The sequence below is a fragment of the Larimichthys crocea genome, chromosome IX (assembly GCF_000972845.2).
Source record: "Larimichthys crocea isolate SSNF chromosome IX, L_crocea_2.0, whole genome shotgun sequence".
Lineage (NCBI taxonomy): Eukaryota > Metazoa > Chordata > Actinopteri > Sciaenidae > Larimichthys > Larimichthys crocea.
The window spans coordinates 2,114,607-2,130,907 of NC_040019.1; the positions used below are offsets into that span (position 1 = coordinate 2,114,607).

At 39.4% G+C, this 16,301-nt stretch overlaps 1 protein-coding gene across 2 annotated transcripts; it reads left to right on the forward strand.

Moving 5' to 3' along the window:
- Positions 1-10,284: 10,284 nt before the first annotated feature.
- arid6 (AT-rich interaction domain 6) lies at positions 10,285-14,614 on the forward strand. Of its 2 annotated transcripts, none has more exons than XM_010740396.3 (6): positions 10,285-10,476; positions 11,090-11,249; positions 11,663-11,715; positions 11,909-12,006; positions 12,094-12,244; positions 12,983-14,614. In XM_010740396.3, the coding sequence occupies exons 1-6, from the start codon at positions 10,450-10,452 to the stop codon at positions 14,318-14,320; spliced, it is 1,827 nt and encodes a 608-aa protein (XP_010738698.3). In that variant the 5' UTR covers positions 10,285-10,449; the 3' UTR covers positions 14,321-14,614. The 2 variants fall into 2 exon arrangements, with proteins under 2 accessions (XP_010738698.3, XP_027137764.1); XM_027281963.1 differs by lacking the exon at positions 10,285-10,476 and adding an exon at positions 10,945-11,010.
- The last annotated feature ends 1,687 nt before the right edge of the window (positions 14,615-16,301 follow it).

The following is a 16,301-nucleotide window of genomic DNA, read 5'->3' on the forward strand; positions in this document are numbered from 1 at the left end:
TGAGAAAAAGGCACATTGTCTTCACATCCTCATTCCATATAAAACCCATTTCCATCACGCATTATTCCAGCCGCCGTGTCACAATGCGACAGGGCGATCGTGTTGCAACGAAGGGCGTAAAAAAAACACATTTCGGTTCCAAGCTGCAACAACAATAACATGTCACGAAATACCTCGCAACTAGACGCAATACACAGTGTTTGAGTAGGCCTACTGTAGGTGATTACCCTGATTATCCTGCTGGGTTTCCTTTCACAGTGTCACATTCAGTTAGATGATTCGGGGCTAGTTGAACTTGTTACACCCCTCTTTAGCTGTGAGTGGCAGCAAGTGTAAGTCACACACTGCCGGGCAGTCTCACACTTCTAAAAATGTCTTGATTGTGCATTAGCCACAGCCAGGCACCAGAGTATGAGTCCATTGTTTCTTTCTTTCTTTCTTTCTTTCTTTCTTTCTTTCTTTATTGAAACAAACACAACAAATCTCCGAGATTCTTATACTGTTTAAATCTTGCCTGAAGTTGTAGAGGTTTATTTTTTTTAAGAGACGCTTTTCCTTGTTCTATCTTGTGTTTTTAACACACATGCGTGCACATTCGAGCGACGTGATACACATTCCTGCAATGCTTTCACGCCAAGTTTAAAACCTACCGCGACATCGGATAGCGTTATGGATGTTGCCATGTTGGTCTTTCAGAGCCAGAAGTTATTGAATGAGGTGATTGGACGTACTGTTAGAGCAGTTTTTTTTAAAGAAATGTCAGCCTGTCTAGTCGTGAACATATTCATTTCACCATTAAACCAAAACATCTTTCCCAAAACATTTGATGAAAGAAGCAGTCAAAGCAGTAACAGAATCTTGATTCATGTTTGATCAGCATTCAGTTTCGTGAGCCTGGTTGTACGAGGCGGGCCTGCCAATCACAAGGTGGCATACTCTGCTTTATTGTCTATTTTACTCTAAACAACACCATAATTCACAAAATGAACATGAGGCTGTAAGGAAGAAGACTGGAAACTAAGCAAATAAGGCCATAAACGTGTTAGATAACTGTTTACTGAGGTAATAAATCATAGTGGTGTGTCGGTCGTGAACGTATATGCACCAGTGCCAACAGACAGCATCACAACCCATTAACACCAGTTGCTCAGCCTTTGTGTCGTGTGTCAAAATCTCATGTAGCAATTAATCGATTGTTTTATTTATGTTCAGTCTATGGTATACTAATGCCTTATCTGATATACTTGTCAACATGCTTGACATTGGTATGCTTCACGGCTTAATAGACCTCACCCCAATGTGTGCCTGCATTCCAAAATCATACATACACAGACATGCAAGAAGTAAATAGACACCTTCAAATTCAAATAATGGTGTCTGTTTACTTCTTGCGTGTCTGTGTATGTCATTTTCATTAGTTAAAGATAGGACATAGGCTTCAGAAGAAGACCTGGCCTACGGCTCATGCCTGAGATGCCTATGTCACATACAATACACCTTGCAGCTGAGCTTGTGCGAGACCTGATGATAGCTCCGCCGCTCAGCTTTGCTTGCAATATGACCACAGTGATCAGTAACCCGCAGTATTGCTGTAAAAAATTCCTGCAGCACAACAAAAAAAACCTGTACACTGTCACGATGACAGACGTGTGGAAAACTGTTGACAGGACACCGCAAACAAAGTCACGCTCATGTGACAAATTCCAGAATTACAGGCTGAGAAAGTTAGACATTTTACGTGAAAGGCACAATGGCATGTCTCAAAGGGAGTTTTTTTTTATCAGTGCAGCTTGTCACATAGTTTGAGTGTTTGATAGATGAAGCACTCCACTGCACGAATTTTCCATCGCAGTATGTTTCCGTTTGGTACTGTAGATAAATATGTGATCTGCAATCCGGATCTACAGATACAGTGTATTTTACATATGTTTGGGCTGATAAACAAGACAATTTTATGTTTATTTCAGTATATATGGACAGTGGTTCAATATGGTGCGTTAGATATTTGAGTAATTTGACACTTGCACTTGCAGGACGAGGCATAAATCGACACAAATGGAGAAAGTAAAGTGCTTCAAAAAGGCTTCACAAAAATTACAACAGTTTAAAATCCTATCTTAAATAATGTATGCATTAACTAAAAGCCAAATGTCTCTGTGTACACTGGGAATAGAAACAGCCAGGTTTCAGTTTCAGGTCTCGGTTTGCAATATAATGTTTTATATAAAAAGTTCTGTTGTCGTCTGAATGTTTCACCACTGCAAAGGCGTTTTTGTACTCTTATAAATCCATGTGGGCCGGGCACGTATGTATGTGAATGGCACAGCTGTATAACAGGAACAGGAACCTCACATGTTAATCCAACATAAGCTTATTTAATACCTGCAGCAGTATTTTAAATGTCTGCTGTACCGACATAAACTGTCAAATCTAAACACACCTTCGGAGCAGATCCCAATTTAGAGTTCACAGACACTTGCATGCATGGAAACTGCATGATGAGACGACCCGCGAGAAACAGTCAACTTTCTACCTAAAACATAACGGATCTGCTTCGGGATTAGCAGTCTGTATTAATCACTCAGTCACCACGGTCTCATATTTTATCACTAAATAAAGTTGAACCTTGTCAACAAAAAAGAATCCAGCCAACAAAAGTGACTCAAAGGTTAATGAAATATTTATTTTGGCCTGTTCAAGAATTGACTTCAGTGATCCGTGCACAGTTGAATAAACAGATCTCTGTTTGATGTCTTGCTGTATTACACAGTTACGCCGCTGTGGTTTATTTTTCCAAAGAAGAGTCTAATTTTTCTTCTGCATCGTTAGGCTTACATGACAACAATGCCTCATTTCCACAAGTCCAAGTCACAAACACACACTGAAGTGTGAGTTCTTCTTGGGTACATCCATGCATAATAGGTCAAATGGTTGATCGACTCTGAATTGCCAATATTGTCGGTGAGAATGTGAGTGTGGTTCTTTGTCTCCATGAGTCAGCCCTGTGGAAAACTGGCGACTCGTCCTCTCGCCCAATGCCAGATTGAATCAGCTCCAGCTACTCTGCAATCCTGATACAGGAAGTGGAGAGTAGAAATATGTTTGTATACTCTTACAGTTCCGTCGGTTGGTTCAACAGGTGTTTCAAACCTTTTGATCAATGCATTCATTCAAATCTAGAATAACTGACTGTGAATGGATGCCATTGTTCTTGTTTCGTCTCTTCTTCTTTCTTCACCACCGTGAGTTCATGTTTTGGAAAAAAAAAAACGCAACAGACTTATTTTCCCAGCATTCATTTTGACGTGACAGAAAAGCACAGGTGCAATTTAAAGAATTAGCACAGGGTGCATGTGTGTGTCATTTCCAGGTAAGCGGTCATTAATGTGATTAATCACTTTTGCACTAATGTGACAGGACAAAGTGGCTCCACGTCGCAGATGAACCCGCTTCAATTAAAGTGATATCTAGTGGTTGACTTTGATAGATGAAGGTGAGACAGTTGCAATAAACAAGCCATATTTTGTGACACTCAGCTGATTGGATTAATGGATGAACACATTTTATATGGCTGTAGGGAGTATTCAAGTATGAAGTGTTAGGAAAGTTTGTTGATCAATCTCGACCACAGAACAAAGAACAAGTCTTATTCTTAGCAAATATTTGAATTGAATATCAGAAAGGAGAGGTTTGTACTTCTTTCGTAAAACAAAGAAATATAATCCTTGAACCGTTTGTCGTTCTCCCGTCTCACCTGATGATGAATGTGCTATTACTACTAGAAAATTCTTGTTCAGTCAGTAGACCTGAAAGTTCTGATCCCTTCTAAATCCTAACACACAGTAACAATCTGTCGTGGGATTAGTGCCTCAGTGAAGAACATGTGCGAGGCATTTGTAAAAACAACCTTCACATTTAAAAAGATTTACTCATGTCTCATGTTGTACGTTTATCGTAGACACTAATATGGACAAATCTTATTCGATTTCCACAAAACAATGTGGCTGTTGCACCATAAAGGAAATCAGATATTCTGTCTGCGCAGAAGCTGTGCCAGGCTGCGTCACTCGGTGGTGGCTGGATGTTTAGTCAGATTTTTGTATCAGAGTGAAACAATGCATGGCCAACCAGCAACACATATGGCAAAACGTTATAAATGAGGTACCGTGTGATCAATGTAGAGACAGGCAGAGGAAAAATAATTCCATTTCCACTATTAATGCGTGCATGTGGCCCACAGCTGTTCAGCTCGGTTCAGCTTCATGTGAAAATATATATTTTTTGTAATGATGTAATGGGAATTAGTTTGACTTTTTAATACTTTTTGGCTGGAGATGAATGAATGAGATGAAAAATGTGTATTTTAATTCATCTGTAATTTATGCTAATTTCAAGCCTGGCATCCTTAATTTTCCTTAAAGCTGCATCCATCAATTTGTAGAAAACATCGAAACAAATTAAATTGAAAAATACACCATCAAATATGCAAATTCTAAAGCTGTTGTTGACGTCTAAGTATTCCATTGTTCATTTTTGTAGCCACGCAGCCACACATGTCACAATTACACGTACATAAACAAAACAGGCATCTGATGGATGAAAGATACGGTATATTTTACATACGTCTGGGCTGATAAACAAGACATTTTACGCTTATTGTAATACACAACGTTCAGCATGGTTCAGTATGGTGTGCTAAATAGTGGAATGAGTTGACACTGGTTGCAGGCCAAAGCATGAATCAACACAACATGCAAAAGAGAAAAGAAATATTCCAATAGGCTTTTTCAAAATCGGTTTGGAGTGCAAGTAAAACTATGAATATGAAATTCAATCTCAATGTATGCAGAACATTGTGTCCTTAAAAAATGTATTTGCACAGAATGAATTTAGTATTTAAATACAAATGATTTCCAGGAAATCAATTACAAAAATCAAGTCAGAGATCTCTGTGTTACGTTCAGGCACACGGTCGGGAAGACAGACTAAAAGACAAACATCTTTTTGTGTGTATAATCATATGTTCCAAATCTCAGTACATTTTGATGCATGCTGATATATTTTGGTGTTGGTTCAGCAGCATCCTTTCAAAGATAGAGAAAGCTACTATATAATATAATAATGTATAATTTGCTACTATTAATGGATGCCATTCTTCTGGCTTTGTCTCTTGTTCTTTGCCACCAGATGTACATTCATTACAGGAAAAGCAACGGTGCAATTAATATCTTTGGTAAAAGGACGGTGGTGTTCCAGTTTTAGGGAGGCTATTGTTAATGTAATTAATTACACCTAAACTGCTGTGACTAGACAAAACGTCTCCATTAAAGTAACATCTACTTAGATAAATTAGATAACGGATTGTGGGTGGTGGCCAGGCTAAGTGTTATGGTAAATATCAGGACATTTTTGAAATGTACATACTACTAAATCATGAGTCAATCATTGATGGCAATCACCTGCCAAGTGCACCCACCGTAGGGCCAAGGTATGGCGTGTAAATTGAGATAAGCAGAGTTACTTTTTGCTATGACGACGATCATGGAAGCATTCAGATTTCATGTGTTTGCATTTGCATACACAGCTGATTTATCATGTTGAGGGCTCAGAGGTCAGCAATTTTGCCACTTCTCCTACCTATTCGAAGACCCAGTCGCCGTCACCGCCTATGTCACCGGTTTTGGGTCCGACCCGGGCGGACTGCTGTCTGGTGGGATAATTTTGATGCCGCCCATAGGCATGGCGTAGTTATTATGGCGCTCGATGGCGTATTTACAGTATGCGGGTTGATGTAAGTGAAAACTTTTTGGAAAACGATGCTATGTGCACGATGTTATTTTGGAAAGCGGAGGGAGGGAAATATTCTTTTCTCAACATACCCGGCTATGTGTAAACGTATTACATATTATATTACGTACATACATATTAAGGGGTAGAAATTAATGCATGGTTAACTTGGAATGTAACAAAGAAAACTCAAAGACATTAGTAAGAGTAGTAGAATGTATGTTATCGGAACATTTTAATAAAATATACATATTTCATTATTTGATTGCGGTATAGCTGATGTTGTTGTTGAATGAGTTATGTTATATTGAGTTATGAGATATTAGTCATTAATGTGGTGGGTACACTTTTGGGATTAGGACATAGTATTGATGTGTTGGTTCATTAAACAAACAGGTAGACCTGTTTGTTCAGTGTAGGCTTTACAGTGAAGAACTCAAAGTTAAAGTTGATCTTATAGTTAAGCCCTTAATTATCAGTGTACAGCCGGTGAGCTCACTGCATTCACGCATGAATATGTTGGTGCCTTGCATAATCTTTGAAGGTGATGCACTTCACTGGTCTGTTGAGCTGGCTCACTTATTAAAACAAATCAAACCACAGGAACGAATTGCATCTTGCGTGCACGTAATAGCTTTTCTCAGTGTATGGCCACTCCAGGTCATCATAAGTGTTCAAATTAAATTAAATAAGGAGATTAATCTTCATGCAATGTCGAATTTTTGTGAAGTTTCTCATTTTTTTATGTCAAGCTTATTTGCATAAAAAAAAAAACATAATCCTTAAATGTTTTATAATTCTGATACATCTACAGGAAAATCCTGTTCAGTCAGTAAACCTGATTCTTTATAAATCCCACACAGACACACAGTGATGATTAATGACTATGCGTGAGGTATTTTTAGAAAACACTTTCAGATTAAGTTGTCTGTTGTTTAGTTGTTTTGTTGTTAATTTCTTTTTAACATCATCACCAGTTCATCACATTAAAAGCCCCTTCAATGTGGCACAAGGAACGTACAGATTCAAAGTGAATTTCTGTCTATACCAACGACACTGATATGAACAATGTGGCTATTGTGCAACATGATCATTATGTAATAAAAGTCTCCTCCGTCTACTGGGCAGACATCCTTGGTCGAACTTGTCAAAGTGGTTTGTCATGAGCTCTTTTATTGAGGAAACGTCTGCACATTCTTCTTTGTGCTCTGTCTCCCGGTAAAGGTGTGTATTGTGCACCTGAAAGATGGCATCAGACAGTAATCTTCCATTCATTCTATGGCTGAATGTCAACAACTGATACAGTTCCCATCAACATTTTTTCCACCACCTAAAGAAATGCAATTCAAATATTTAATCCATTTTGGCCTCCGACCGCGAGAAACTATCCGGATCTTTGGCCTGCTATGCTCAACATTCTTCTCTAACTACCCGGCTTTGGCTTTCTGCCACTTAGTTCTGGGTAGGAGGCGTCCCGTGTCTTTATCGGACTTATTTGCTATAAATATCCAAAGCTGCTGAAACACATACTGTGTGTGCAGACTGTGGAACCAAAACAAGATAAAAGAGAGGCTTAAAATCGCTGCTGAGCAACAACTGTCACATTACGGATGTGTCATGTTCGTTCAGTCGAAATCTTTTAGAGTTTAATGACTTAACACAGAATTATGAGCAGAGGCCTATGGTCACATGTTGCAAGAGGATCACACTTGAATTTAACTTTACTTCATCATTAAAAGTGACACAGTCTTGCATATTAGATACTGCAACACGGTTCAATAGTCTTGAATATAGCTGATGAATTCAATGGTAAATTCGTTTAATTTTGCAGCTGCACTAAATTATTTTTGACTCTCAGAAATAAAGACACAGCAATGAGCATGTTTGGAGGCCATGATGGCAAAATACATTTTGGATATGGAATTTGAATAATCATAATAATGCATATTAGCTGCAGGTGTGTCTGCAAACTGCTCATCTTGTGCTTTTGCCAGTCGCACTAGCGATTTATTGGCATTTTGGCTCTCAGCATTGGCATGGAGCATGAGCTTGTTTGCCGGGGTGTGGTTCTTGCTTTGGTTAAACAATAACATTGAGATTTTAATCATAGTCCATCTATTTATTGGTGAAGCTACGGAATTTATAGCAAACGCGTTCCCAAAAAACTGTGCCATTGTTATTGTGCACGCAGGAGCTTCCTGTTGACACGGGAGCCGTGCCCGACTCGACCTTTCACTAGTACAAAATTCGAAACTTTTTACAAAAAACAGATTTAAAAATCAAGTCACAGATGCAGACAGCAGACTGATCAGATGTCTTTTCTTAAACTGGAAAGAAATCTCCATCAGAAGGTCGACCAACGCTGTAATATCTTAAAAAAAAAAAAAAATCATTTATTTCTAATTGGTGGTGAAAAATAGATAGATAGATAGATAGATAGATAGATAGATAGATAGATAGATAGATAGATAGATAGATAGATAGATAGATAGATAGATAGATATACTTTATTTATCCCAAGCTGGGAAATTATAGTGCAGTAGCAGCATTACACAAAGTGACAAGTGACAACATAAGAATAAAAATATACTATAAAGCAAACTATACATAATAAAATATCAAAAAAGCAATAGTAGATACGATAAAATAAAATATATTGTACAGAGGTATATACAGCAAGTATAAGAATAAACATTCACTGCAAACACTGCTGCAAGTGCATTGACTCTATGAGGTCAATCTAAAAAGTGTAAGGTTGTAATGGCAACTACTGGATCTGATCAAATTGTAATCATTGCCCAGTATTAACAAAGCATAACTTGCCCAGGTGGGAAAAAAAACTACAATCTCATGTACGAGATAAAACGTGACTTGACCTCTCCTCCGCTCACACAGTTTGTCACCATGACAACAACCGCCAGTTCACAAGAGGTGCAGCAAGAGGGGATCGCTGAGAAAAAAAACGTCTCTCGGTCAGTCTGCATTCTCTGTTAAAGCTGCACTAGAACGCAACTTTACCCCGGCCACTGTTAGTGAACTGGACATGTCATCAACAACAACTGTAATGCAATGGCTTTAGCATTACATCATACTTCTATTAATGTACATGTATCACCGTGCTGTTTTAGCATGTATTGTTTTGTGATCAGGTGGAAAGTAGAGCGTATCTCATTACTACAACACGATTATAGAACTGCAGTCGTGCAGAGCTGACGTGGCTTAACATCCACCTCTGTCATTATCTGTGTCATATTGCTGGCTTCGTATTGTTGCAGTTATGGTCACAGTTCATTGATGTTACTGTGTTTTGATAAGGGCGTGTGATCCGCGCACACACACACAAAGGACGGGCTTCATCACAGACAGATGTCAATAGTTCATAGTCTGCACTCAACACATCATTCTTGAGAGGAGAAAGCCCGAACAATAAGATCCTGTGTTACGGTATCCACTGTTGATTTTTGCAGGAATGTCCTCATCTGTTGTAAATTTGCTGCAAACTGCAATATTTACAGCCAGATTTTTGGAGCCGATTATGCAAAGCATGAGAGAAACAACATCTAAAAAAAGAAAAAAGAAGAAAACAAAGAAAAGAGAGACATTGTCATGTCAAAACATTCGGTAATTCCATGGTGGAGCTACTTATCGCTGTGGGGCCAAAACATGAAAAGCTGCAGGACTGTGAAGGAGGGGCGCTTTTGTCATGACGTGTGTTATTATGAAGAGAAAGAATGCAGCTTTTAAACACTATGCAGTGTACAGCACCTATCCCTTTGACAGAAATGGTGTGGTGTTTCTACAGTAAATAAAATAATCACGACAGCGCTCTGTTAAGCCTTTCATAAAGTGAGCCCCAAAAGAGGCTCTTGTGGAATGTGTCCGAACCATTCAATACAACAGCAACAGCAGCGATCTGATAAATTGGCCCCTCCTTGCCATGACTATGTAGTCATCGCCCTGTGATGAAAGATTTCTTGTAGCTCCATGTCCATTCACATAAATTCAGACTGTTTCTTTAATGAATGACATACAAAAAAAATGCACTAAATAACATGTAATAAAAATGAATAAAGCGGTGTGTGTTGGTTATGATGAAGACAAACTGTTGAACTTTAATTGGATCATGGATGTTAGGACTTTTAACCTCAGTGCAACGTGTCACAGCCACATCAAAGTCTCACATTTCTTGCTTCCAAACTAATAATTACATACAACAACCTTCTCCTCCTCCTCCTCTCTTCTGTTATTCCTGTATTTCCAATCTCCAGTCTAATGACAACATGATGAGCAGAGACTCTTCTGTCTCTTGCGACTCGTAAACCAACAAATATTTAAATTTGACTTGTCTACTCGAATAAGAAGATGCTTATCGCTATTCTGCCAATTTTGTGTTGAGTACACGGAGTGAACCGTTTTTGGGCACATGCTCCAGATCAGGTTGAACTGGTCTGACGATGATAATCTCAGCAGGAAGACGTTAAAGTAAACACCTCCTCTCTATGTCAGTTGCCCACATTGTCACACAGACACTAATAACAGGTGTACGACTGAGGCGACACGACTTAAATATTTCTGAATAGGTCTCATCTGTTACACTGGGAGGAATACTAAACGGCACACTGCTTGTTCTCACATCATCAGGGCACTGACATGACATGATCCATGGTTATTCTCTCAATGGAAACACAGGTGAGGTTATTGTTTTTATTAATAATGCTTTTTATAATCTATGATTTTATTCGAAGTGAACCTACAGGTTTAGTCTTTTAGCTCTTATTTTGTAAATATGAGGGGGGAAAAATCAGGGGAGTGAGGTGCTTTATTTTGAAAAACACATGTTTTTAAAAAAAAAAAACAGATAAAATGATAGTAAATGATGAAATGGATCATAACTAAATGATTCTGAACTAATATTGGAACAAGCGGTTTAGCTTGGATACGTCTTTAAACTTATTCCGAGTGTGAGCATGTGACACGTTTGATTCATTATGGTTTTACAAATAATGGAAACTAGTGAATGAAAGAGTGCATTGATGCCATCAGCGTCATATTAATGGCATGTTGCCTAAAGTGACAAAGCGTTGACAGCACGGAGGCAAGTACAAACATGTGATACATGGTCAGAAGTTGTTTGACAATCATCAGTCACGGCGATGGGACCTCAAAACAGTGAGGCATTGTCACCTCAGGTTCATGTGCATCACATTTCAGATTTCACAACAGGTCTGTGATACCATCTTTAAAAATATATATATATATATCTAAATATTAAACATTCGCCTCTGTGATCATCTTCTCTTAGAGACACATCAATATGGCACACATGATCCAAGAGGAGAGAAGCACAGAGCCGGCCGACGAGATGGGAGAAACGGAGAAACAGTTTCTCAAAGATCTCTACTCGTTCATGAAGAAGAGAGATACACCCATCGAGAGAATCCCAAACCTGGGCTTCAAACAAAGTACTTCAAAGATATTCTTCATTTTATCCCATTTTGTCTGAGCGAGCTGCTTTTAACGCATTTTAAAAAGCACACCTACGATTTCAACACGTTAACTGATAGATATACTGATATATATATGGACATAAGTTAGTCATGATTGTAATTATACTTATAATATAAACATTATCTCCAGTGTATTATCTTAAGCTAAATGATTTCCTTGTCCCAGGAATTTGCTGTTTTCCTTCCGTCTAATGTCACTGTGGATTATCTTTTGATGTCAGACTGTTGGTCAGACAAAACAAACAATTTGAGGACTCACTATTTTCTGATATTCATTCAATCCATTCATTGGGAAAACTGCTGAAATGAAAAGCCCTTTTTTTCTAATAACGAACTGTATTTGATGATGTATATTTCCTGTTTTTCAGTTGATCTATTTGTGATGTTCAGGACTGTCAGAGACATGGGCGGCTACCACCAGGTAACTAAATATATCCAGTGTATTATTAGTAATTGTAGTGACGGACAGCAGATCGATGTCAACCTCTTCTTGTTTTCGATCTTGAATATACAAAAGCTATAAATACTGTGGTGTTTGTTTTTGGTTCTTGCCCCGTATCTGTCACTATAAAAACAAAATTGGGAATAAAATCAAGTGTCCTGCACTCTCCCAGGTGACTGCTCAGCAGCTGTGGAAGCAAGTCTACAACATGCTCGGAGGGAATCCACGAAGCACGAGTGCAGCTACCTGTACCCGCAGACACTATGAGAAGTGAGTTGAATCGTGCATGGATTTCTTCTTCTTTCTCGTGTTGTCATTTTATTATTATTATTTTTAACCACGTGTTATTTTGTGCAGGCTGCTCCTGCCGTATGAATGTCACGTGAAAGGCGTAGAGATGAGTGCCTTGCCTCCTCCGAATCAGCCAAAGAACACGCATTACACAGTGAAACATGATATGGGCCTGAGACCGGCTAAACGCAAACTGATATCAATACCTCTGCATCAGGTTGGTATTATTTTACACTCAAAGAAAAAAGGAAGAACATACCAAAGTTTAACAACTGTACTCTATTACTGTATTATTATTGTATTATATTACTGTAATATATACATATCTATATCTTTTGTGAACAATCTACATCTGGTGCAAATTAATTAATTCCTGCTTAGTAAAAACCTTTCTGTTTCGAGAATGCATCCCTGTCTAACAAAACTAACAACTACTCTATGCTCCTTTACACCTTTCTCAGCTTATGTCCTCCTCTGTAAGTCGCTTTGGATAAAAGCGTCTGCTAAATGCAATGTAATTAAAGCTTAGCATAGACTGGAGACAAGGTGAAACCCTTAAAGGTAACAAAATCCACCTACAGCACAGCTAAAGTTCACTATGTAACCTGCTTTATATTATTTGTACAAATAAACAACATCCCGGAGCCTCCACCGATCTCCTGGCAACTAGCCAAACCACAAACTTCTATCTTTCAGAATTTGTTTGTTTTTTTACAGATTAGTCGAGATATGTCACGTTCATTAGGGACTTTTCAAAGTAATGGTAGGCTGATGTTGTTATCTTTGGATGGAGTCAGGTTAGGTGGTTTCCCATTGGCAGTTTTAACGCTAAGCCATGCAGCTGCTGGTTGAAGCTCCACGTTCAGCAAACGGACATGAGTGTCTTTGCAAGAGAGTGAATAAGCATGTTATAAAAAGTCAAACTATTCTGACGGACCACTTATCTTTCCAACAGCCACCACGCGGTCATCAGCCAGGCCAGCATGCGAATCCTTTCCCCGTGTCGCTCTGCTACCCTCACTACTACCATCCAAGCCACGCGGTTTTCCCTCCCCACATCCCTACCGCCTCCTCACTTATGGCACCACATGGCCCCCCCGAACCACGGCCCCGGTTTCCTTTCAATCCATATCATCTAAACTCAACAGAAAGGGTCATGGAGCCGCTGGACCACCTGCGGGAGCTGGCGAAACTCTACAAGAACTCATCTGGATTGAATGAGCCCCTAAACCTCAGCGTTAAAGCATCAAAAGAGGGAACCAGCAGGCCTGTCTCGTCGTTCGCCCCACCTTCATCCAGCAAAACCCCGAAGTTTTTGAACAAACCCTCCCCTCTGTACACTGCTCATTTCCCACAGGTGGTGAGAAGTGAAGATGATAAGGCAGGTTTAGGAGAGACGTATCCTGCGAAAGCTAGGGAGACATACGTCATCGATGTCGACGCTATAACGGCCTCAAGCAGCCCCTCGTGTGACTCTGCTCTGACACTTAGAACAGACGAAGGCGCCGTCGCAACAGCCCAAAGTCCCAGCTCTCTGAGAAGAGACTCCGCAATCCAGCCAAAAGGAGAAAGAGAAGGGAGTCCGGAAGTAAGAGGGCTCGACCTCAGTCATATACTGCCCAACCTCCCTCAAGAGAACAGAGGCGAGATGGAAATTGAGGTTCCGCTGTCTGTGTTTAATAACTGGCTCAGGCTGTGTAGGTCCTCACCCACGACGCAAGGAGATAAGCAGATACCTACTCTTTCTACTCTGGAAGAACCCTCTGGGAAAAGGATTTGTCCTGACGCAGACGTCATCCCCGCCAACGTAACATTTCGAATGAATCCCCAGCACCCGAGCTCGGTCGCTGAGGATCTCCGGCTGAGGCAGAGAAGTCCCACGCCGGTCGTCCAAACAAGTGATCATCGCAACGACATGAGCCAAGATTCTTTTACCAGCTACAAGCCTGTGCCTTCAGGTAGTATTCTGAAAAATGCAGCCAGCCGGGATGTCTATCCATTCGATCAGCAGGGTATCAACAAGTCATACACTTCCAAACCCTCAAACTGCTGGGAACCATACGACCAACAGACCTGGGTTCGCCCAATCCAAGCAAAAAGTGACTCTAATCCTCTCACGGTTCCGCAAAACTTTGCAGCCTCTAAATCCTACAACGAAGACCGAGGCCAGGGAGGGAAGTCCGAGATAGTACCCTCGGCTCTGCTAATGATGGATCCCAGCTCCACTTCTCTGCTGCGGCTCACAACCGAAGAGGTGATGAAACTGAAGAAAATCATCTCGAGCTCATTGTGAAGATCGGTTCAGACACACACCACACTGACACTCCAACACCACATTAAAGCTGACTCGCATTACGCTGTAGCTCGTTGAAGTTTTGTATCATCCTTTAATATGATTAAATATAATGTCAAAGTGTCAAATAAAAATCTGAATTTTAATGACTAATAATTCATTCACGTCTGGAGCAGAACTTAAGTTAAGGAGAATGTGCTGCTTGCCTTTTCTGTACAGTAATATTTCTTGCATGATACATGTAATACTTTTAATTATAATGTAAATAAAATCAATTAAAGTCAATGAAACAGACGTATCATGACTCATTTGTTAATTGGATAATCCTGTCTTCATCAATCTTTCGTAGCTGAACTACCATCACTGCATTTCACTGACTGCTAAACTATACCTGGGATGGAGGGAGTGGCTTGAAGGTGTGCTAATTCATTTGCATGATTTTACAGATTTACTGCTCGATTGTCTAAAATATTTTCCTAACAGGGAGGCTGTGTCTACTCAGCTTCGGTTTTGTTGTTGTCCTACCAGCATGCTTGACGATTACGCATGCGGTCTACTTACATCTTATTGTTGCGGTTATAATTACTACTTTCCGATTCAGTGTGTAACGTTTGGAATTTTTTAATGGTGTGACAAAAACATAGAACATGGAGACAGAACTGACACTCCCATCCCATTCTAGACGGTGATTATCGCGTGCACGTTGCTTATTAACATCATAAAAAGCCTGTAGCAGCTATTATGATTCATTGTTCGGAAATTGTATTTCACCTAAACAGGCCTTTAATCCATTGACAGGAGGGGATACGTATTGAAATATCTGCCTGAATCGCTTTGTTCACTTGTTTACCCGCTCGTTATCACATGAAATGCATCAGAGGAAAATGAAAATGATGTCAGCGATCCGGCATGAACATGTTTGAGCGAGCGTGAATTCAGTGGTCTCTTTTTTTTTGCTTGCAGTCAGATTTTTTCAAATTTCTGCTGCCATTTGATTCAGAATAACAAAAACACTTCTGTTCTGAGTAACTCTACACTGAAAGCATTTTAGTTCCACAAGCCGCTGAGAGGGATTTACAGGGCTCAGTGCACAGGCATGAGGCCTTTTACTGATCCACAATATGGTGCTTGCATGTTGCAAAGGAAAACACTGACATTTACTTGGAATTCATACGATATATAAAAAAGATTGAAGTTACATCATGAGGACATTTCCTGAATTATTGGCTCAAATAATATGATCTGATTATTTCCACACCACTTTATACATGGTACTGTGTGTGTTTATGGGAATCAAGTGAAAAATAACTGGGCAGTGTGTGTTGAAAGTGTTTTTTTGGTGTTAATAATTCAAGCTGTCGCATACTGAAATGTCATTTATTTGCTTTATGCCGTCAGTTTTACAGATAACTGAACCCAAGCAGTGTGTTCTCTTGGCTCAATGATGGAGTTTAGTTTTATTAAAAGTACTAATACCACACTGTAAAAATACTATATTACAAGTAATGTTTGTTAAATTTTGTCTGTCAACAAATCGCACTGTGTATTATATAAGACCTTTTAAACAAGGTTATCTATCTGAGACTATTTGCCTCATGACTCAGCAGGAAAGATACAGCATCTGTGGTTTCAGTAGGAAAGTATGAGAGCCTGACTGCCAACTGGAGAATCCACCGTAACCGAAAACAAAAAAATCTTTACAAGCATCAGAAAACAGGAATTACTCGTTTTAATTTGCCTTTCGGTTAAATGACCTATTTAATTTGAAAGTGACAGTGAACAGATTGATTTGAATTTTTTATTTCCTTGTTTTTGTCATGTCAGGTTTATCTGAAACTCCAATTAACAACACATTAGTGGCAGAATAGTCTCAAAATCGATGGTGTGGATCTACCAAATGTTGGACTGTGTTGCATGTGAAGCTCAGTGAAAATCAATAATATACTGGACCTGCTTATGGGTCAAGAGAATACTTGCTAGA

What these genes read in the sequence shown, in the direction of transcription:
- arid6 (XM_027281963.1), top strand. Translation starts at nt 10,981, where the DNA reads ATGTGCATCACATTTCAGATTTCACAACAG. An exon ending in CATTTCAGATTTCACAACAG is followed by an intron (nt 11,011 to 11,089) that starts GTCTGTGATACC and finishes ATCTTCTCTTAG; the next exon opens with AGACACATCAATATGGCACA. An exon ending in TATCAATACCTCTGCATCAG is followed by an intron (nt 12,245 to 12,982) that starts GTTGGTATTATT and finishes TCTTTCCAACAG; the next exon opens with CCACCACGCGGTCATCAGCC.